Here is a 21,986-nt window from a genome sequence, read left to right on the forward strand (position 1 = left end):
CCGGGGCCGAGCGCCCGCGCCGGGGGAACGGCCCGGCGGGCCCGGGCTCGGGGCCAGCCCAGATCCGTCCCAGCAGGGCGCTGCTCATTAACACTGCGCTGAGAAAGTTACAGACACTGCAGCGTCCAGTACAGCTTCAGCTCGTTCGGCCAATACTGAAAACGCCAACCTCCTACTAGAATAAATGGTCATTTGGCCATCGAAGCACTCAGAAATAAAGTAATGCTTCATCTACATTGACTGAAGGACAGTAAAACCCCAGTGAACACAGAGAGCAATTAATTCAAACTAAAAACGCAAGAAGACAGAAGCCACCAAAGGCTCTCCGCCCTGCTCTATCACTCATCTGCATTATGGTTTCCCACTAGGTTAACAGTAACCCTGCTTCCTTACAGGGTGCATTGGTGAGGCCAGCAAGGTAAGTACAAAATTCCTGCAGATAAAAATGCTTTGTGTACCAAATGTTTAGTAAAATGCATCTGTTTTCTACTCGGTAGTTAACTTAATTGCATAAAGATAGTCACAGTAATGAAATAGGTGGCGCTTCCTTTAACAGCTTGATACTTAATGACATCAAAGCCCGATGCCATTGAAATCCAAACCCCACTGCCAGCTAATGAAGGGCTTAACATGAAAGCCTCTGCAAAGAGCAAACCCAAGCCTCTGACAGGAACAGGAATGGTGCAAATGTGCTGGGATCTGAGATCACTGGCACATACCCACAGCACAGCAGGCAGTAATGATTATTAATTATTTAAGAAAAGAACATAAGAGCTCCAGCATAAGCTGAAAAAAATATGCAGAAGCATTGCTCTGGGATCCTCCAGTTGGATTACTGTTAATTAGCACAGTACATGAGTCTGAGGGAAAGATCTAAAAGCATCTTATGCAAGTGGGAGCATATAATTAAGCCATCATTTGCATCCTTGCAATAGTATGAATTTCCTTACTGATAACATCATGGGCACAACACCATTTTATGACTAAGTACTGTCTAGCTCTCCTCATTCAGCTGGCTGACTGTACAGCAGTGCAATGCAATCTTACAGATCATCAATTTAACATCCTGCATTCATTTAGAAAGGGTTTTAGCAGGGAGAGATACCACAAGGCTTCCTCTGGCCTAGGAGAATTTTAGATTTATTTTCTTAAAGCTGAGCTCCTGCCCCACCTTGCTTTATTCCCTTCAAGCTTACCGAGATGTTTAGCTATCAAGCAAGGTGACATCTTGCCATCAGTCACTTGTATCATCATAAGACATGATGGATGCTCAAGAGGCCTCTCAACTATGCTAGTTCTGCAAGAGATAGAGTAAAATATTATTCATGTCTCATGGGAATGCACAGAGCCTCCCAAAGCAAACAGATTGTAGAACTGCACTTGATCAAATCTGTTCCTTCCCATCATCACACTGCTTGACCTAACCCTCAGCCAGGGAATGTTAGAAGTTTATTTATCTAAAGGTTAAGTCTAACGTTTTGACAAGTATTGTATAAAGACTTGATATTATTTTACAGAAATCTATCAGATTAAACGGATTTTTCTTTTCAATAGCTTCTAATCTCTTGCTTAATGAGGCTGCTGTTTATTCTAGTAAGCCAAAACTTCATGAAACCTTTTCCTCTGAATCCCTACTTGACTTAAAAAAAATTCTCTCAATTCACCCTGTCCTTGCTGATCTTCAATTCTTTCTTAATCAGCTCTGAAATTCATTTAGGATTCCTTCACACCACAGCTGCTTCCACCCCCCAAGTCCCTCTGTACTTGTTGGCATCTCCCACTCATTAAGGGCTTCCAGCAGCATCTGCACACACAATCCCTGCTTTCATTATCCAGGATTCAACCACACACAACAATAATGAAAACTCTTTCTTTCCAAGATGTGCGTGGTACCAAATAAAGGACTTGTTTTTAGTTTGGAATCTCTTTTTCTTTTGTTAATCTTTAATATGCCAGACTTAGTTTGGTAATTCAAATCCATCAAAATCATGCATCAATCCCATTTCAGCCACTAATGATACAGCCTGGCCATAGAGCTCACAGAGCTCTCTATCAAAATGAGTTGGACTTTTACAGGCAAAGTAGCATGAGAAACTAAGGTATCTCTTAAGAAATCTTGTATTTTTTCTTCAACACAAAGATAACTTGCTACTTTTCTATTCAAGATCAAAGAAGGGAAATAACACAAGCAGACAAAGATAGAAGAAAGAGAGACAGAACATTTGAAGCTTAAATTTTCTAACACTTTTTCTTTCAGATCAGTACAATCACTGAATTCACTCTATAGAGAAAGAAGATTAAAAAAGGAGGTTATATACGGCCAAAAAAAGACTCTGGGAACTTTGCTGATGTGTCTAAAGCTACTGTACTTTACAATTCTTATTTCAGAAGTAAAATGATAAACAAAAAACAAAGCACTTTTAATCTTCAAAGCAGTGTATGATCAATAACAACTTCACAGCACTCGATATTTAAGGATCATAATCTGTATTTTACTCCAGGAAAGATGTGTACAGAATGAGTGATCTGCCCAGGTCCAACACTGAGCTGGGGATGGAACTCACACATCACAGGCTTGTTTGTTCAACACAAACCCATGCTTTCATTTTGTTAGCAGTTTTTATTTGAGAAAATCATTATTATAATAAATAGATTATGGACTTTTTTCCCCAGCCCCTGCAAAAACATTTAAGATGTGGTGGAAGTACATCCCAGGATTATTTAGCACAACACACCAATTAACTTACTATACCTGAAATCAATCTAACTATTTCAAGAGGTTACTTAACTATCTGTGAGGGTCAAACCATGAATAGCTTCACAGCAGCAGCAGCTTCCCTGTTAAATCCCATTTATGGTCAGGGCATTCTGCAGGACACAGCCAGTCTCTGGCTAGAGCTCTGATTTCTGACCCTTCCCAGCTCCTGAGAAGTCTGACCTGACACACTGAAGCTTGCAGTACTGGTCACTGATCTCAGTCCCATCTTTGTCCATCTAAACCATCAGAGATCCTCCCAAGAGCAGGAGCAGCAGGATGTTGGAAAGATGTTCAGTCAAGGATCAATTTAATTGGAATGTTACAACTGCCCGCAGTACAGGAATTTGCAAAAATCCTGAAATATTTACAAACCAATTAAAAAAAGTTTCTCCTGGAAACTTACATCTCTCAAGCTACAAGGAAAGAGATTTCCATGCCATTGTACTGTAAACTTTTTGTGATGCTGAGAGATTTAATTTACATAGTAATGCTGCAAGCAGGCTGGGGGTGTATATGGGGAGAGAGTTCCTTAGCACCAGTAATGAGCAGAAAGGAAAAGAAGGCAGCTCCAGTCCCCAGACTGTTTTGTTTCCCATAATTTTAGAGTCTAATAATGCCTTTTAATAAGCTGTTCTCAGCTATGAAGCTGCAGTCAGCCTTTGTCAGAGAACACAATGCTGTCCCAGACAGGAAAATAGTTTTGCTGGAATGGACAAAAGACCCCTCCTCAATAAAGGCTTTTTAAAAACAGGGACAAAAAAGTTCTACCAGTGAAAAACAAATTATGCTGTCTATACCATGTATCCTTTCATTTCTTAAATGCTGGGTAGCAAAAGTATATCTGTTAAAGCAAAATACAGTCTAGAAACACATTTTCTAGTCTACTCCACTCCTAGTTTACAATTAGACAAAGTTGCTAATTTATAGGGCTTTTATGGCCTGTAAGTGCACTCTAAGTGATGACTGACCATGTTAATTTTCTGTTTATATTCTATGCTACCCACTTAGTCTCTGAGCTAAAAATTCAACTAGATGAGATTTCAAATCCTCCTATGCCAAGTTTATTCAGGGTGCAGTGGAGACACAGACCCTCCTGAGCAACAATTGCACTGACCACAGAATGGGGGCTTCCCCCTTTCCAAACCTGTCCCTCCTTGCAAGCTATTCCATGCCCCTCTGCAATACCAGCAGTGTGCAGTTACACACCAGAGCTGAAGGCAGAGCCAAGGGACAGCATCTCATTGCCATGCCCTATCAATTCCTGTCCTTCCCATACACAAGGTTAAAGGACCCCAGAAGCCTCCCCACAGGCTGCCATTGTCCCCAGCCAGGCTGGGACACAAAGTGCTCATTCATGTGCACGGCAGACAAGCAGCCAAGGGCCAGTGAGCAGCATCCAGCCTCCTTCTGGGTCTTCTGCAAACAGTTTGTAGAAAGATGGCATTTCAATAAACTACATCCATTTTCCAAAGCTTCAATGCTTTCCTAGCACAAACCACTTAGGAGGGAGTCCAGACAAAAATTAAGACAATGCGAAGAATCACCAAAAAAACCTCATCAGGACCACTTCTTAAAAAGATCTGCTTGCTACAACCACATGCAAAAAGATTAAGTTTTAATAGTTAGAGAAATACACATTCAGAGAAGTTCAAAGAGCTGCCTCTTTCCAAAGACAGTCATACCATGCTTTTGTTTCAGAATTCCTCTTAGTGTTCAGCCTCAGAGCTTGTATTATTAAAGGGTACAGACACCAAGTTTCCAAAGTGCACTTAAGGCTGTTTACTTCGGATCTTCTGGTTAAGGACCCAAGAAGTTTAGGGCTTGGGTTTTTTGTTTTGCTTTGCTTTTTTTCAACATGCTAGAAACAGAAAAACCAAATGCAGTATCACCAAAATCCAATGCTGCTGATAACTGGAGACATGAGCCTCACGAACCTCTTCATTGTTTTGCCTTTTCTACTTCAACACTTGCAAGAGCAAAGACTTTGTCTCCTGATCCTGAGGGGAGAAAAGCATTTTCATTAAGTATTAGTGGAAATTGTGAATTACCTTATATACAATTTAAATCAAGCAAAACATTTGAGATCCAAAGAAATCAAACCTTCATTGTGAAAACTAGAACACTTGAGCTAATTGAAAAAGCCCCACAAAGGCTTGCCAGGTCTAGAGCAGCCATGTCCTACTGGGCCTGGCTGGGATGGAGCTCCCTTTCCTCCATAAGCTGTGATTTGTTTGTGATTTGTTTGTAGCTGGACTGGTGTTGGTAACACCTCCACACACAGAGCTACTACCAAAGTCCCCTCCTGAACAGAGGGATCTCACCTGGCTTAACTGGCAAGGAGAGCAGAGCTGAAAGCTGAAACCCAGACAGTTTCTGTGTACCCTGAGCTAGTCTGGCACATTCCTGCCACTCACAGCTCTTCCATCCCAGTTTAAACTACTGCTACATCTGTGTTTAACCCTAAGAGCAGCATCTCTACTTGAGACAGACTATTCAAGCCTTCAGCATAATGGGCACCCTTGGCATTTTGTGGACATTTGGCATTGGATTTATTTGCTGTGTTACTTTTTCCTCATGATAGTGTATCAGAGTCTCATTGTTAATAAAACATATATTAACATTTAATGGCATGAATCTCGTTCATATTTTCTCTTTCATAGGGGAACCAGACATACTTCTATTAATCAGTGTTCCATCAGGCAAAGGAATCAGAAGTTATGAGAATGAAAACTTACCAAGGTCAGTGGAGACTCTCTCAAATTGGCTCAGGGCTGTACCAGCATTTGTTGATAAGAACATCTCATCATCACCAGTGAGCTAAATAAAAAAACACCACAACTGTGCAGCTGATACCTTAAGTGTGCATATCCCACCATCCACTTGTGCACCTCCATGAGCTCAGGTTGCAGCAATTGTCCCTTTGCAGCTTTTAAGTGGCAGTGTTATCTACCACACTGACACCTAAACCAAAACCAGATACTGCTTCCCCTAGCACTGCATTTTCCCTCCCTGGCTCCTGACAGCCCAGGACAGCTTGTATAGTGTCAGACATGCCTGCACATGCAAGTTTCAAGTTGATTTCCATTGAGTATTTTTTATTAAAAGGTCACACTGTACCTGTGTACCTAAACTATGTCAAGCTGTCAATAACTTTTTTGTCACATGGTCAGTACAATAATGAACTAAGATCTAGGTTTACTTCCTATCATCTACCAAGGAAAGCAAAAAAAAGCAGTCACTGCCAGCTTTGACCATGTTAAGAGCCAATGACCTAGAAATGGCTCCCTTCCTTTAAAGTGACATTTCCCCATGTATATTTTACTTTTATGTATGTGCTCTGATGCCTTGTGACAGATGCCCATAAAATATTTACAATAATGAAGCAGTAACCTACATTTGGAAGGTTCAGATATTCTAAGTTAAAAGTCACTCATTTAATTAGCCTCAGATACACATCTTTATTACAGCAAAGCATGTGTGTCAAACCCTTCACAGGCTTTGCGTCAGTTTATTTATTAGAAATATAAAAATCAGGTACAGACGTTCAGGATTAGGTTGGAATGAAGGAAAACATATTTCTTACCTGCCTTTGCTGGCTTTGTAAGCAAGCATACAGCTACTTACCACTTTGCAATGTTGTGCAGACAAACATGCAGTATTTGTTATCATTATTCACATCCAGAACAGATGTGATATTGCTGCCCTAGCAAGCCCTTTGTGATCATTTTAAATGATAAAGAAGATAGGGCAGAGCGTGGTGAGGTGAACTGATGTTGTGGTCCAAGGAGCTCATTTCAAGAGGATTAGATAGCTTCATGCATTCAGTTCACAATCTTAACTAGCTTTCATATAATTGCAAAATATTTTGTTTTTCTTTTTGCAGTCAAGCAATAAAATATTGTGAGGGAAAGCCTCTGCTTTGGAAACTACTTGGATTGCAGCTCCTTTAAGTACTGCACTTGATCTTTTCCTTGACATTCCTTCATTTCCTAAAAAAACTAAAGTACAGAGATACACAGCAATCTATTTTCTTCATATACCATCCACAAAGAGAAGCAACTTCTCTTCCTCCCTCTGGTGGCAAACCCAGGGCTACTTCTGCCACTGGTGGATCACTGGGACAACAATGAATTTATCCCTCATCTCATCTCATCCCCAGGGGTAGGCATAACCAACACTATAAAAGTGAAGCTGGATACATGTCAGAGGTCTTGAACAGCTCCTGATGAGTTGGTGCTAGATGGGCAGTAAAGACTTGTTTTATAGCTTTTATAAATACCATCACCTTCTACCAGCTGGTGTGTGATTCATGCATACAGCCCACCAAAGGAAGTACTTAAAAGTAGAAACAGCCTTAGAGAAAGGTACCAAACTATTTGATACATGTTCAGCTTCAGAAAGTTTGGCATTGAAATGGAAGGACATTATATAGAATAACAGCAAGTTGCATTTTATCATTTGCTTATAAAATTGTAATTTCTAATTTTAATTATTTCTAATTCCTCCTAAATAGGCAAAAAGCTCTATTCACCTGACTGTCATACCAAGGCCTTACCTTCTCACCAAGCTTTCTGAGGGCAGTCAGGATTTCCAGTTTCTGTTGGGTGTACAGGTCTCGTGGCAACTTCCCAACCATTAAGTCTCTGTCCATCTGCACACCAGGGGAAAAAACAGTCAAAATATGTAAGTTTCCCATTATTTCACCCAACACAGCAGCATGAGAAATGCAACAGCCTAAAAACATCATCAGTACTCATGGACCTGTAGCAGTAAGGGACAGAGCTGTCTGTGATTTAAAAGATGTCTGTGAAGTTTTTCTGAATGTTCAGCAAATACTCTTTACCCCTAACTTTGACTTACTTGATTTCTCCAAACGTGAATCTCTTTTTATCCAAAAATGATAATAATTTAAAATTATGTATTCACACATCACTGGTACCATGGAGGAACCACATTTGATTTCACTTTATCTGGATCTTCATTTTAGATCTCTGAAGCATTGAGTGAACTCTCCACCCCTCAGTACAAACACAGACTCTCCATCTGCAGTTTCCTCAGTTCACTCACATCCTTGCTTTGAAGCAGGAAGATAAAAGATAACTCAAGAAATCCACATGGTTGTCCCAATTACCTCAATAAACATTTAAAACAGAACAAATTCTGAAAGAGAACCTCTCCATCTCTTCTGGACTTTACCAGCAAGCTTTCCAGCCCACTCAAGGTTTTCCTTGCAATCATTACGTACTTGAATCAGTCTGCCTCAAATAAACAGTTTTTGCAATAAAACAGAAGGCTTCACCTCTGCCAGCCTTGTCCTCAATTGTCTTGGCTGCTTCTTAGCAAACATTCTAATCACTTCTGGAGTTTTAAATGCTTGGCTGATGGCTGCTTGTATTGCCTGCAAGGAGAAGAGCAAGAATGACCAGGACTAACAGGAATCACAAACTACAGCAGCAGGATGAGATTAATGGGGGCTGGAGAGACTCATTAGTACCCTCTGCATAATTTGATACATAGAGCTCATCTTTTTAATTTCATAACTAAGGAAATGAAATTTAAAAAAATTACCTTTATGGAGGGCTTAAAGAATCCTCTAATTAATGTAACTAGATGGAGAAAGAGCCTTGAAACTTTTCATTACTGTCCAGGTCTTAATTTCCTACAGTGTTAAGGTTGTGATTCATCAATGGGATTTTTTCCCTTTTAAAATTATGATACCTCTCCAAGTTTTTTACATATACAAATGTATTAAATTATAAAAAGCATGAGTTACGTAGATCTAGATATCACATAAAAATTACAGTGAATCACTTGTATCTATTTGCTGTTTCATCAACTCCAGGCAGAACATGAACTTTTTCAGCAACACACCATCCTTACCAGTTGCATGCCACTGAGCTCATCCACCAAAGTCATGTCTCCAGACATAATCTTCTTCAGGGAGTCATTGAACTCACTCAGCTGCTCTAGAGTTTCTTTCTTGGTCTCTTCGTACTCATCTGCATCCAGCTCCTCTCTAGGAAGGACCCAAGAAGACACATTGATTCCCAGGATTTAACCTGAGACATCCCATGGAGCAGAGGGCAAAACTGTGATTTCAGCTACTAGAAGGTTAAAAGTCACACTGAAATATAACATTTCAAAGGAAATACTGAGTATTTCTGCTTGTATTTTTCTCAGATATAGAAAACAATCTTAACATAGGTTTTTAGAAGTAATTTTTTCTGACACCAGTATCTTACCTAATTTAAAAACAAAAAGCCACAGCAAAACACAAATATAAATAAGCTCCCCCCACCCAAGATTTTTGAAAGGTACCGCTTTCTTCTACCAACCACTTACGAAAAATACTGCTATATAAGGGTAAAACAACTATTTTTATTACCTGCATTCTTCCAGATCCTGAAGTTGCTGCATTAATCTGTCCAGCTGCTCCTCCAGGTTTTGTTTTAGTTTACTGGTCTCCGTTGTTCCTCTTGAAGCCATTTTCTGTGTTCACATTAAAATGTTTTCTACATGACACTTCTAAGAGAAAGTACATTTTATTGTTTGTATCAGCAACTTAAAACGTATTTTAAATGCTCTAAATATTAAAATAATGCACTATCTTGCTGATAGAATATTTAATCACAACACCCTGAGATCCTTGCAGTGGAAATATAGAAATGCAAGGCTGGGTGTACAGAATTATCTTCAAAGCAAGAGGTGGTTCAGCAGGGAACTCCAACAGGCACAGCACATATAACCAAGCGAGTGTCAAATCAAGCAGCAATTTCCGAAATACAGAGCTGAATGAGACAATATATAGGAAACAAAGGGGCGGCCCTTTGGAACGCTGCTCAGAGCAGCCCGGGTGCAGGTGTGTCTGAGAACCAGCGCTCCCCGCATCGCCCCGGGGCGGACACGGACACGGACACTCGGACACGGGCACTCGGACACGGGCACTCGGACACGCGGACACGGACACACGGACACGCGGGCACTCGGACACGGACACGCGGGCACGGACACGCGGACACGCGGACACTCGGACACTCGGACACACGGACACGGACACGCGGACACACGGACACAGCCACAGCCACCACCACAGGGCGCGGCGGCCCCACGGCCGCTCTGAGGGCCGCGCAGGGGAGGGCGGCCCTGGCTCCGCGCCGAGCGCCCTGCGGGGAGCAGAAGGCAGAACTCGGGCCCTCCCCGGCCCCTCCTGCCCGCTCCCAGCCGCGCTTCGGCCCCGCTCTTCCCCCTCCGCCCGCCGGGCCCGGGCCCCTCACCCCTCAGCCGGGCAGGCCGCGGCAGCGCGGGCGCGTCCCGCCCCGGCAGCGCCGCTTCCGCCGCGCCCCGGCCAATGAGCGGCGGCGGCCCCGCGGGCCCGGGCGAGAGGGGTCAGCGCCGGCGGGAGCGGGCACGGAGGGCACGGAGCGGGGATAGAGCCGGGATAGAGCGGGGGATAGAGCCGGGGGTGAGCGGGGATAGAGCCGGGATAGAGCCGGGATAGAGCCGGGGGTGAGCGGGGATAGAGCCGGGATAGAGCGGGGATAGAGCCGGGATAGAGCCGGGGGTGAGCGGGGATAGAGCCGGGATAGAGCGGGGGGTAGAGCCGGGATAGAGCCGGGGGTGAGCGGGGATAGAGCCGGGGGTGAGCGGGGATAGAGCCGGGATAGAGCCGGGGGTGAGCCGGGATAGAGCCGGGATAGAGCGGGGGGTAGAGCCGGGATAGAACGGGGGTGAGCGGGGATAGAGCCGGGATAGAGCCGGGGGTGAGCGGGGATTGAGCCGGGATAGAACGGGGCTGAGCGGGCACTGAGTGGGCACAGCCCCGGGGATAGAACCGGGGGTGAGTGGGCACAGCCCCGGGGATAAGCGGGCACAGAGCGCGGCTCACCGGCGATGGGCAGGGGGGGCTCGCTGGTGGGGACCGGACCCCCTGCAGGCCCCCGGGGGCGGCGAGCCGCGCGAGGATGTCCCTGAACGCCCGCATCATGCTTGTGTTCTATATATATACCGATATACAAACATATTTGACAGATATTTGCCTCTGAAACATAAATGAGATTGAGCGAAGCATCCTCACCTGCTTATCCCCGGAAGGTGACTGGCAGGTTGGGCTCCAGAGCCATCCCAAGACCTGCTGTAGGCATATTTTGATGTGTTTTAGTGCCAGGTGAGTTTATGAGGCAATAATTGCCTGTTTCTGTAAACTGTAAAATTAGCAGCATGGAAAAAGACATTTTGACTAACTCCCGAAAAGGCACTCTATATTTCCATATTTAAATTTTCTTTTCTTTTTCACTTTTTTTTTTAAAGGAAAAAAAATCGACCTTTTCGAGGTTTGCAGCCTGAGTCACTGTTGAAAGTAGCATTTGTGCATTACAAAGACAGCCTAATTCCTCTCCTCCCTGTTCCCATAGTAACTCTCCTAGCCGTGCCCCTGTGAAGCTGCATTTCAAGTACCACCAGCCCTTCCACTGCTGAGCTACTCTGCAGTAATGAAGAACATTTTAAAAGTTTGTGAAACTATTGAAAGCACAGAAGAGTACTAGCACTTACAAAATAGGAAGCCTTGCAAGAGTTGCTTTTATCCAGGGGCTGTTTGATGTGAGGACACAGTCGCTGTTACAAGGTTTGGCTGTGATGGTGTCTCAGCGCTGGGGCTGCTGTGAACATCACTCAGCCTCTCTGTAAGGGACAGACGTGTCAGGGTGACCTTGTGGGATTTCTCCAGTGGTGATGTTGCTGTAGAAACAATGGCAGACAGTGAATTCTGTGCTCCTCAGGATGTCTCAGACCTCACAAGCAGCAACAGGCCATTGCAGTTCTCCTTTGTTAGGCCACATGTGGGAAAACACCTTGGCAAGGCAGGATATTCTCAGGAAAGAATACAGAAGCAAAAATGTGTGTGAGGTGTAAGGACAAATGAAGTGTGAAGAGAAATTAAATGATAAGTAGTGAAATTTTCTTATTCTCAGCAATTCTTAAACAGCTTTCTGAAACTGAAGCTCAGAATTGGAACAGAACTGTGGTATTTTAGAAAAGGGGGAAAACCCCAGTATTTCATTGCAGCTTTTACTAAACTTCTGTAATTTACTGTTCTTCTCCCACCTTTTCCACTGGTACACCTAATACTTGCTGCAACAAAGCAAATTGACTTTTCTTATATTTAGTCCACAGCACTTTCTTCCCACATACCGTGCTGAATTATATAAATGACACCGTTTACATTTTATATTTTAGAAAATGTAAAAAAATCCCAAATGAAGAAATGTTGATGCTGTTCTCCTCCATAATTTACTACAATATAATATATGACACAGTCTTGGTTTTATAGATCATGCTGGAAAGGCTCACTGCAGTTTAGAGTGGCAAGACTAGGAATGGTCACAGGATGTTCTATTTCTCTCTATAAGCACAAGAAGGAAGTTACTTAACAAGGAAGTTCTCTGCCTATGTGTCTTTTGGCAGTTGATCGGCACTGACTTATTAAAAAAGGTGCAAAATTCTAATGAAGTTTGTCCTGCAATCAGGATAGATAACCCCTCCACATGAAGTTTAAAGGCATGACCTGCTTTTCTTCAGAGTGGGCACTATACCATCCTCTGGGCAAGCAGCCTCTTTTCAGTGATTTCATATTTTAATGACTTAGAAATTGAACAAAGAATTGTCACCTGAGCAGTCACAGGCCAGGTTGATGGAAGAAAAATACAGCTTTCAAATTGATATTGAAATTTTATCTTTTGCTTATGAACAGCACAAGTAAGTAACACTAACTCTTTCTCATCCCATGTCCTGTAGGGGCTGGCACCTGGCACCAGCATTCCCTCCTGGCTCTGTGGCTGTGAGGAATGGCCATGGAAGATCCTGACAGCAAGACTGAAGTGGTACTGCTGGCCTGTGGGTCCTTCAATCCCATCACCAACATGCACCTGAGGCTGTTTGAGCTGGCTAAAGACTACTTCAATGAAACAGGTATTCTAATTTGTATCATTTGGAATAGCCTTAATAATCAAACACCTAAATGTTAGGGTGAATATCTTGTGTCTTTGAACGCCTGTTTGACAGTGACAGATATTTTTACAAATGCTAATCAGATATTGAAGCTGATAAGTGTTTATGTCTTACACGAAATCATGTAGGCCATTATGAGACAACTCATTTGTGTTGCTTATTACTGATTTTAATGAGCAAGAGTACAGGGTTTATAGTTTATATCTTTCTGATATATCTCACTAACTCTTCCATTGTGCTGCCCTGACAGTGCAGAAGTGTCCTGTATTTTTCCACAGGGCTGGCTGTCAGCTGCCATTGCACTGGATAATGGTTATGTCACAGGTTAAATACAATGCAGGGGAAGTAACATCTGCTCAACCACTTGTCATGTTCTTGTGTGATGTGTTTTTTTCCACAGGAAAATACAAAGTAATCAAAGGCATCATTTCACCAGTGGGTGATGCATATAAGAAGAAAGGTCTGATCAGTGCAAATCACCGAGTGACCATGGCAAAACTGGCTACAAAAAACTCAGACTGGGTGGAAGTTGATGATTGGGAAAGCTGCCAGGGCGAGTGGCTGGAAACCCTAAAGGTTTTAAGGTATTCTTCAGCCAACCTCTAAAAAGTCTCATGAACCTATGGAAGGATTAGGAATAGTGTTAACTCTAACTTCTTTGCTAGGCCATAATATCCCAATTTTTTCTTACACCTTTAACATACCTAAAATACAGCTGTTTTGCAGGTATCATCATCAAAAGCTTTTATCTGCTGGTGTCAGTAACAGTCTGCAGGATGCTGTACCCATAACAAAGGTGGGACGGAAGAGAAAACAGGAACCAAATAGGCACGAGCCCATTAAAAAGAAAAATCCGAGTCCGGCTGTAAAAAGTTAAGTCTGTTTACAAATTAAATGGTTAATGATCCTTGTTATTTCAAGAGAATTGCATGGATATGTAACTTTTATGGTAGCTCTTGGTTCTGATGTCACTCAGTAACTTTATTCCCTTAGATTCCACAGCATAAGGCATTAGATCCCTTTAATGAAGGGACTCCCATAACTTTTATTCAGAAAAATCCTGTGTTATAGCTACCTATTATAGATTATATACTCTGACTCTTTTTTAAAAATTTCATTCCATTGTCTCATCTCATCCAAAGATACAGAGAGAGCAAGCCAAGAAATTAAATGCCCCTGTCAAGTTTGCTAAAATCTGCCAAGCCCTAAACCAAGCCCTATTTCTCATTTAATTTTCTCTTTAAGGTGTCCCACAGGTTAAACTGCTCTGTGGAAGTGACATGCTGGAATCTTTTGGGATCCCCAATCTGTGGAAATTGGAGGACATCACCGAAATCGTGGAAAAACACGGCCTCGTGTGCATCAGTAGGGCTGGAAACAACGTCCAGAAGTTCATCTACGAATCGGACATTTTGTGGAGACATAAGAACAACATCCACCTGGTGGAGGAATGGATCACCAACGACATTTCCTCCACCAAGATCCGGAGGGCGCTGCGGCGGGGGCAGAGCATCCGTTACCTGGTGCCGGAGGCGGTGCGGGCGTACATCGAGCAGCACGGGCTGTACAGCGCCGAGAGCGAGGGCAGGAACGCGGGGCTGCTGCTGGCGCCGCTGCAGAAACACGCCAGCGGCCCGGGGGCTCCCTGACCTGCTCCTGGAGCCCCTGGAGAAACACAGCAGTGACCCGGGGGCTCCCTGACCTGCTGAACTGCTCCTGGAGCCCCTGGAGAAACACACCAGCGACCCGGGGGCTCCCTGACCTGCTCCTGGAGCCCCTGGAGAAACACAGCAGCGACCCGGGGGCTTCCTGACCTGCTGAACTGCTGCTGGAGAAACATGCAGAAACACACCAGTGACCCGGGGGTTCCCTGACCTGCTGAACTGCTCCTGGAGCCCCTGGAGAAACACAGCAGCGACCCGGGGGCTCCCTGACCTGCTGAACTGCTCCTGGAGAAACATGCAGAAACACACCAGCGACCCGGGGGTTCCCTGACCTGCTCCTTGCCCCCCTGCAGAAACATGTCACTGACCCAGGGGCTCACTGAACTGCTGAACTGCTCCCTGCTGGGGAAAAAGCTGCATTTCAGTACAGGAAGGTGTGCTTTCTAGGGGCTGCTTGGGGGTTTTTCTTAGGTACTAGTGGGCTAGTTCTGTACATCTGTAGTTAGTAGTGAGGTTTGGTGCACTCAGTGATTGGGCCTACACAACCTTTTTCAAATCCAGGAACAAGATTTCCATGTTTTAAGGTTCTGTCCCAGTTCACTGAAGCAAGTATGACAATTCACATCGGTACGTGAAAATTGCAAGCCTATAAGCAAAACAAATTAAAATGTTCTGATTAGCTTTCACTCAAACTACTCTATTTATAAAACAATAACACAAATATTTTTAATAACTTACAGTGTCTTAACAAAGTTATTAGGTTTCAAGAGGTACCATTTACTTAGAGTAAATCTATGTAATTTTTTTTACTTTTAATTGTCAACATGTGGTTCACCTCAAAAAAATTATTTAGCTGTATCCTGGAAGGGAAGAGTTTCCTCCTGGCTGAAGTGATTCTAGGTATAGCATGCTTTGAGCTGCTTGCCTTTGAGCTATGCAGCTGCTTGTTTGCTGTCATGTAGTTTGCTTCCAGAAATGTCTTGTACTTTACTTTCAAGTAAAAGTGCGAGTTTCCAGGGCTGTAATGTTAAGTTCAGTATTGTTTCTGGTGGAAGGACAAGCCTACCTCAGGAACTGGTTTAAAGCCATTGATTTAATAGATAGAAATTAATAATAGTGTCATTGCACTGATTCTCAGACACTTGTCCCTTTATTACAAATAATACATTTATTTCATATAATAAAGTATCTTTCACTTTTGAGCTATAAGTAGAATATAGTTATATATAGTCAGAGTTGTTTTCTGTTACTAGAGAGAAAATGGTAGGATATCAATACTGATCGAAAATGAAATATTTTCTGTGCTAGAAATCTGGTTTTATATCTAACAGTGTATTGTCTACATTGTATGAACATAAGCTAGAAAGGCACTGTGACTGTTGTGGTGATAGAATTCTACCTCCCTTTATTTGCTGCTATCTCATTTTTGTTTGGATTATGTGCCTTATTAAGAATGCCAAGGTTTGCAAGCCACTTTCTCATGGGTCAACAGCTCTTTGATGGGATCTCCCCAGGATAACTCTGGTGAGGTTTCTCAGATCAAGCCCAGCTGAACTGAGACTCTGCTGGGCCAGGCCAGAGCAGGGCCCTGTCACACCCTGACTGACAGCTGGCTGGTTTTACTGGCAGCATCCAGGAGCCTGCCTCTTACAGCACTAGGAGTAATTCCTGTTCCAGCCAGTCAGAAACACCAGCCCCACAGGCACTGCTGGGCTGTTCATGGATGTCAGACAGGCAGAACTTTCAGGATTGGACTCTTGTCAGACCCTCAAAAGAACACGGGGCCCTTTCACCACACGTCATTTAGACTCAAAGTATTTTATTAATGATGCAGCAGCAGCAGGACCCACTTGATCTGCTTCTGTAATTGGGCCACATCCCTAAGAGAATGTGTTAGATGCTCAGTGCTTCGCAGCAACTAGGATGGAAATGGAAAAAAGTATTTCCACACAAATAAAATCAGAAATTTGAAGGGAGAAAGGAATGAACCATCATAGGATGTGACCAGGGCAATAGGTAGTTCTCAGGAGCTCTGTAGGCTGAGACTTTAAACACAAACCCTGTGCCCTTTAGAGGTCTTTGTGTGAGGTTTAAGTACTGATTTGCAGAAAGAAGGATCGCACCCTAAATTATCTGCCTAATTTAAATTAAAATATATCTGGACTTTGACAGGACTTAACAAGAATTGACTTCTCTTTGCTTGCAAGAGTCAGTAGTATTGCAACAGTGCTTTACTACTATAACCTCAGAACACCAAATTGTAGGTGAAATGTGACTGAGTGGAGAGGAAACTGTAATTTTAATTTCTCTGTGCCATTCCTGGTTTAGTGTAGGTTAGAGAACAATATCCAGCTGCAAACAGGAAAGAAGTTTTGACGTCCTGAGTTCCTACTTGCATGATTCTGAGTCATATGGATCAGACTGCCAGCTCCTAAGACAGAGCTAAACTTTGGGGAAACTTCTCTGCAAAATATTATCCTTCTTACTCAGCCTAACACAAGTCAGTAAATAAAAACATAGTAGTAGATATGTAGTAGTAGATATAACTGTGTTTCCTCACCTCTAAATCCCTTATTTCCTCTCACAAATTCCCTAAGTGCTTTTTCTTCAAAGTCAAGCATTTTTTATTCACTTTTCTAAACACATTGCTGGATCATCAGGGATTTCTTTCACTTCTTTACTGAAGGTGAACTCCAGCAGTGAAGCTTATCTGCTGCATCATGTGCTCTACTTGCCTGTGTGTTCTGCCACAATGTGCAGCAACTAATAAAGCATCAGTGGGAACTGCTTCTGTATCAGCTCTCCTTTATGTGCCGAGAACAGAAAGCCAAGGCAGGAGCTACAGCTCCTAAATACAAGATTACTTTTTGAATTCTATTTACTTTCACTCCAGACATAAACAACATGATAGAATTCTTACATCTGTGCCATAGGTATTGCTTTAGAATTTGCTGATATAATACAATCCACAGGTTAACAGTCAATCTCTGTCTGTTCAAGTACATCATGTCTTTACAAGGGTACATCACCTTTTGAACAAATATCTGGATTTCAGATCACAAAGTCACAGATCTAATAAACTTGCAGGAAATCTTAGTAGTGACAAAATCAATCCCTTTAAAGTATACAAGATGGACAAAACAGTTTAAACCAGTTTTTGGCTTGCAGTGTGGCTCTTGGACTATTAACATTTGCTCCACACAGATTTCAGACACAGTGAACTTTTCCCTCCAACACAGCTGAAGCCATTCTACAAATCCCCTCTGACCCACTGGCTCAGCAGTAGCAGAAAGGGGTGGGATGGAATCCCACCCACGGGCTGCCTTATAAAAGGCCTGGCTAGAAAAGGACATTTGCATTTTTATCTGGATCTTCCTTCTACTGTCTGGCAATGCCTGTGGATTTCAGTGGAACCTGGAACCTTGTCAGCAATGACAACTTCGAAGGTTATATGGTGGCCTTAGGTAGGTGAAAATAACCTGCTTCTGTCCTTCCTCCTTTCTCCCACTAGGGTCTTCTTGGATTTTAAGGACTGCTCCTCATTTTTAAGGTGTAGAATGCAGAGAGTTCTTGTTAATTCTTTCATTGCCTTTCCTCTGACAAAGGATGAGAACAGGTACTAACCTCTCACTAAGTGGGGGTGAAGTCTGAAACCAAGTTTGGGTATCTCTGTGTGAGAAGCCAACTCTCTGCAGGAGTCTTCTGGCTCCAAGTCCTGGAAATCTTACATAGGAATTGTACAACAACTGAGTAAAGTGGTTTTCAAAGAGTAAAAAGTAGAAGAGGACAACTTAAGCTGCGACATGCAGCTTTTAACAAAACAAAAGGTTCCAATACAACAACAAAATCCTGCATAGCAGTAAGATCAAACTACCAAAGAAATGCTTCTTGTAGTAATAAAGGTTAATTCCTGGCTGCCACATTGGCTGGTGATAAATACAACTCTGATTTTTGCCTTCTGTCCAAAGGTATTGACTTTGCAACACGCAAAATAGCAAAAATGCTGAAGCCTCAGAAAGTGATCAAACAAGATGGTGATTCATTCTATATCCATACCACTAGCACATTCAGAGATTATCTGCTTGAATTCAAAGTTGGAGAAGAGTTTGAGGAAGATAATAAAGGCTTGGATAACAGAAAATGCAAGGTAAGAGTGAATATATGAAGTGGTGATGATCAATCCAGATGCTTAAGCTGAAATTGTTTCAAGAATAATATTTGTACTGCAAGACAGCCATAGGAGCCTGAGTTAGGGACAAGGAGTGCCACTTTCACTCAAGCAATATCTACTTCCTCTTTTATCCAGGAAAATGCACATTTTCTACAAGTATGAGACAGACATGCAGAAACACATTTTTGTTCCCTGTTCTACAGAGCCTCGTTACCTGGCAAAATGACAAACTTGTCTGTGTCCAGACTGGGGAGAAGAAGAACAGGGGCTGGACTCACTGGCTTGAAGGGGATGACCTCCACCTGGTACTGACTTCAGATTTCTACTAGTTATATCTCTGTATGGCAAAAATTAGATTTATAATGTGGTGTGCACATGTCTTCTAGCTCTGCAGGATGTGTAATGGATGGTACATGGTGAGCACATTCTCCTTTGAAACAGCTTCATTCTTTCACTGTAATGTTAGTTAAGTTGGCAATGTTAAGCATGAGTTATGAGCATGGCCAGAGCAGCAGCAAAGGAGGTGTGTCCAATTTTGGTTTTCTGTTTGTTTGGTTTTGGTAGGAGCTGCGCTGTGAGAATCAAGTATGCAAGCAGGTCTTCAAGAGAGCTTGAATCTGTGCTGGGTGCTGGCTGCAGGCACAGCTCTGCACAGGAGCCTGGTCTCCAGGGAGCCTCTGCAGACAAGAACTGTCTTCTGTACCTACTAACCTGAATGGTCTGAAGTTTCTGCCTCAGGAAATAAGTCTGCTGTTACCAGTGTTAAAGGCATTTTTGCTAATAAATGCCCCAAACCAAACTAATCTTAAGTACCTTGCTTTTGAATGTTTTTGGAGGAAAAAAATCCCAGCCCAAACAGTGATGAGGCCCAGGTTTCTAGGTAATCAAAAGTCAATTAAAAGAAGAAAACCTGCCAATTCTAAGAGGCATGTCGTCATCAAACAAAACAGGGTGAGTGTGGTGCTGATAGAGAAGGGAAGATAACAAATAATGAAGCAAACAACAAAAGGTATGGATTTATTTTTTAAAAGGCTTCTTTTTGAGCTGTGGAGTACTACTTTACTTGGTTGTGCCTTTCACACTGTGGTGTGAGGCCTCATATTGTGCCAGAGCTGCTTTGTCTCAAAAATAATTCAGTTGAACTTACCAGAGGAAACAATCCTGTGGTCAAATCCCAGAACTATGAAGATGGGTCTGAGTGATCCACGAAGATTCCAGTCTGCAAAATAATTGAACTCTGTAAGCACATATACAGAGGGAAAACAATGCTGCTTTAGTTAAGCTTTGTTTGCACACAACCGTTAATTGTACTAAATGTTTTTCTTGATGATAGTGTGCAATATTGCATAGAAAAGCTTTCCTTGTCTGAACATGTAAGATAAACTAGGTAGTTACAAATGAAATGAGTTGCTGCATATTCATCATTGCATGTTATTGAACTGTAGCTTAAGCTTAGTAACTTAATTACTCGATAGCAAAGAAATAGTTGCTGACATTTTGAAACAGGTAGCACCTCCTTTCTGATATTCTCATGGGCTCAAAATGCCAGTAGCCACCATCAGAGTAAGACAAAATCCGTTGAAGCATGGGACGCTTTTGGATGGATTGACACCCTCCCCTAATTACTAGACCTGTTTGAGTTTAAGCTGGTTTCCAAAAGGAAAGGACTGGTAGTCTTTATACAGTTAGGGAAATGTGGGCCCAGCAGTGAAATGCCTGGTGTTAATGCAATGGATCCTGACAGAGTCTTCCTTCTGGAACTGAGGGGCTTCATTTGCTTGCTAACAAAACAGCGGTTAGAGTGTTACGTTAGTAGAAATCACACATCACAATTTAACTCAGCCGTTAATAAAAGCCAGCAGCAGGCAGAGGTCTCTTTGCCACCGGATGGCGCTTCTGCAGCGTGCTGCTCCTTCCCCGGCCCCGGCAGGATCCCCGCGGCCAGGGGCAGCTGCTCCCAAAGCCAGCGCTGCCCAGGAAAGCTGCTGCAGAGGCACCTCAGAAAGGCAGGAATGGCCTTGAAGGATGGGAACACAGCTCCCCAGAGAAGCACTTCAAGGCTTTTATTCAAGGGTGTTTCAGACCACTTCAATTATCTTAAAATAAAATAAAAAAAAAAAAATCTCAAGGAAATAAACACAAAATGAAGTGTAATCTAAAAATCAAAGGTAACAATATACATCTATTCTATAAAAAGACTGGCAATATATATCAGGATCCAAATATTGGTTTCCTTTCTGAGCACCCTGGTTAAGTCATCAAATATTTTGTTCAAAAATATTTAGATCAATAAAGTACATTAAAGATGTATATAAAAACACAAGACCATATAGCCAACCCGCCTCATCCGTGCATTTAACAAATTGGATCAATTCTACCGCTACATATTTATTTGCAGCCTGTACGAAAATAAGTCCTGACAGCTGACGTGGATCAGTTTAGTTCCATCCTAAGAACATCCTTTTGACGTTCAAAGAACGGCGTTTATGGGATTCCTTCCCGTGCTGACTCGAATCACTCTGCCCCGTGCTTACTGCTCAGGTCATGCTATTGGTGTCTGCTCATCCTGGCCTAAAAACCTGCTCAGGCAACTCTCAGCTCGTTTATCCTTTGACAAAAGAGCAACTTTTAAAAATCATTTTCTCTTTCATCTACGTGTAATATACCTTAAATAAGCAGAGCTGGGGGTGAGCCTCCAATGTACTTACAGTGTAAGTAGCTTTTTGTTCTGCAGCTGAGTTTCATATCGAGTGTGAGGGAAAATATTGATGTCTTCCAGAAAAAAAAAAAATTGTAGTATAATGAGGGAATTAGGTGCAGAAAGGTCTGTAATAATAAAGGAAAAAAACCCTTCATGTTCAAACTACACTTAGAAAACGCCGAGGCCAAATGCTCAATGGGGTCTTGGCATCTTGTTTTTCCCTTGGTACGCTACTCAACTCTCAATAATTAGATTATCCTTGAATAATTAGAAATTCTGTGAAGAAGGGGTTAATATTTACGGACCCATTGAAGAGGGAAACCTTCAGCAGCTTGGCCCTCCCTGGGACAGCGGCGTCCCTGAGCGGCAGCTGTCCCCTTACGGCCCTTTTCCCGCCTCTCCCGGACCCCTCACGGCCACCGGAGCCCCGGGCCGAGCCCCCTCATAGTCCCGGGCCGGGCCCCCTCACGAGCCCCGGGTACCCTCACGCGCCCCGGCCCCGCCTTTCCCGGCCCCGCCTCCCTCGGCCCCGCCTCCCCCGGCCCCGCCTCCCCCGGCCCCGCCTTTCCCGGCCCCGCCTCCCTCGGCCCCGCCTCCCCCGGCCCCGCCTCCCCCGGCCCCGCCTTTCCCGGCCCCGCCTCCCTCGGCCCCGCCTCCCCCGGCCCCGCCTCTCCCGGCCCCGCCCCG

General features: G+C 43.3%; 3 protein-coding genes and 2 long non-coding RNA genes across 8 annotated transcripts; 3 read left to right on the forward strand and 2 right to left on the reverse strand.

The window, feature by feature from the left end:
* Positions 1 to 40: 40 nt before the first annotated feature.
* LOC306812065 lies at positions 41 to 8,049 on the forward strand. Its single transcript, XR_013776787.1, has 3 exons — positions 41 to 418; positions 5,419 to 5,497; positions 7,746 to 8,049. It is a non-coding gene; the product is annotated as an uncharacterized lncRNA (long non-coding RNA).
* Positions 4,357 to 11,235, reverse strand: LZIC (leucine zipper and CTNNBIP1 domain containing). Of its 3 annotated transcripts, XM_079326302.1 has the most exons (8): positions 11,080 to 11,235; positions 10,795 to 10,959; positions 9,144 to 9,283; positions 8,639 to 8,774; positions 8,058 to 8,156; positions 7,314 to 7,409; positions 5,494 to 5,575; positions 4,357 to 4,755 (listed from the first exon to the last, which is right to left on the reverse strand). In XM_079326302.1, the coding sequence occupies exons 3-8, from the start codon at positions 9,242 to 9,244 to the stop codon at positions 4,697 to 4,699; spliced, it is 573 nt and encodes a 190-aa protein (XP_079182428.1). In that variant the 5' UTR covers positions 9,245 to 9,283; positions 10,795 to 10,959; positions 11,080 to 11,235; the 3' UTR covers positions 4,357 to 4,696. The 3 variants fall into 3 exon arrangements, with proteins under 3 accessions (XP_079182428.1, XP_079182426.1, XP_079182427.1); XM_079326300.1 differs by lacking the exons at positions 10,795 to 10,959; positions 11,080 to 11,235 and adding an exon at positions 10,033 to 10,100; XM_079326301.1 differs by lacking the exons at positions 10,795 to 10,959; positions 11,080 to 11,235 and having other exon boundaries at positions 9,144 to 9,468.
* Positions 10,812 to 17,214, forward strand: NMNAT1 (nicotinamide nucleotide adenylyltransferase 1; the record flags this gene model as incomplete). 2 transcript variants are annotated; one of them, XM_079326293.1, is made up of 6 exons in its annotated part: positions 10,812 to 10,922; positions 12,551 to 12,724; positions 13,164 to 13,347; positions 13,490 to 13,635; positions 14,009 to 14,403; positions 14,800 to 17,214. In XM_079326293.1, the coding sequence occupies exons 2-6, from the start codon at positions 12,601 to 12,603 to the stop codon at positions 14,872 to 14,874; spliced, it is 924 nt and encodes a 307-aa protein (XP_079182419.1). In that variant the 5' UTR covers positions 10,812 to 10,922; positions 12,551 to 12,600. The 2 variants fall into 2 exon arrangements, with proteins under 2 accessions (XP_079182419.1, XP_079182420.1); XM_079326294.1 differs by lacking the exon at positions 14,800 to 17,214 and having other exon boundaries at positions 14,009 to 14,412.
* Positions 17,215 to 17,346: 132 nt separating this feature from the next.
* On the forward strand, positions 17,347 to 19,401 carry RBP7 (retinol binding protein 7). Its single transcript, XM_079326303.1, has 4 exons — positions 17,347 to 17,891; positions 18,396 to 18,574; positions 18,802 to 18,903; positions 19,163 to 19,401. Exons 1-4 carry the CDS (start codon positions 17,819 to 17,821, stop codon positions 19,211 to 19,213), a joined length of 405 nt encoding a protein of 134 aa, XP_079182429.1. The 5' UTR covers positions 17,347 to 17,818; the 3' UTR covers positions 19,214 to 19,401.
* On the reverse strand, positions 18,822 to 21,725 carry LOC306812066. Its single transcript, XR_013776788.1, has 3 exons — positions 21,307 to 21,725; positions 19,746 to 19,817; positions 18,822 to 18,935 (listed from the first exon to the last, which is right to left on the reverse strand). It is a non-coding gene; the product is annotated as an uncharacterized lncRNA (long non-coding RNA).
* Positions 21,726 to 21,986: the final 261 nt, after the last annotated feature.

This window comes from Erithacus rubecula, assembly GCF_903797595.1.
Source record: "Erithacus rubecula genome assembly, chromosome: 24".
Classification (NCBI taxonomy): Eukaryota; Metazoa; Chordata; class Aves; order Passeriformes; family Muscicapidae; genus Erithacus; species Erithacus rubecula.

Bases quoted from the DNA above. Each gene is read 5' to 3' on its own strand.
- LZIC (XM_079326302.1), bottom strand. From the start codon at position 9,244: ATGGCTTCAAGAGGAACAACGGAGACCAGTAAACTAAAACAAAACCTG. The intron at 7,410-8,057 runs GTGAAGCCTTCT...CCTGGTGTGCAG, and splicing joins TGAGGACAAGGCTGGCAGAG to ATGGACAGAGACTTAATGGT. The intron at 4,756-5,493 runs GTAAGTTTTCAT...TTCTCCCCTCAG, and splicing joins GAGAGTCTCCACTGACCTTG to GATCAGGAGACAAAGTCTTT.
- RBP7 (XM_079326303.1), top strand. From the start codon at position 17,819: ATGCCTGTGGATTTCAGTGGAACCTGGAACCTTGTCAGCAATGACAAC. The intron at 17,892-18,395 runs GTAGGTGAAAAT...TTCTGTCCAAAG, and splicing joins AGGTTATATGGTGGCCTTAG to GTATTGACTTTGCAACACGC. The intron at 18,904-19,162 runs GTACTGACTTCA...TGGTTTTGGTAG, and splicing joins AAGGGGATGACCTCCACCTG to GAGCTGCGCTGTGAGAATCA.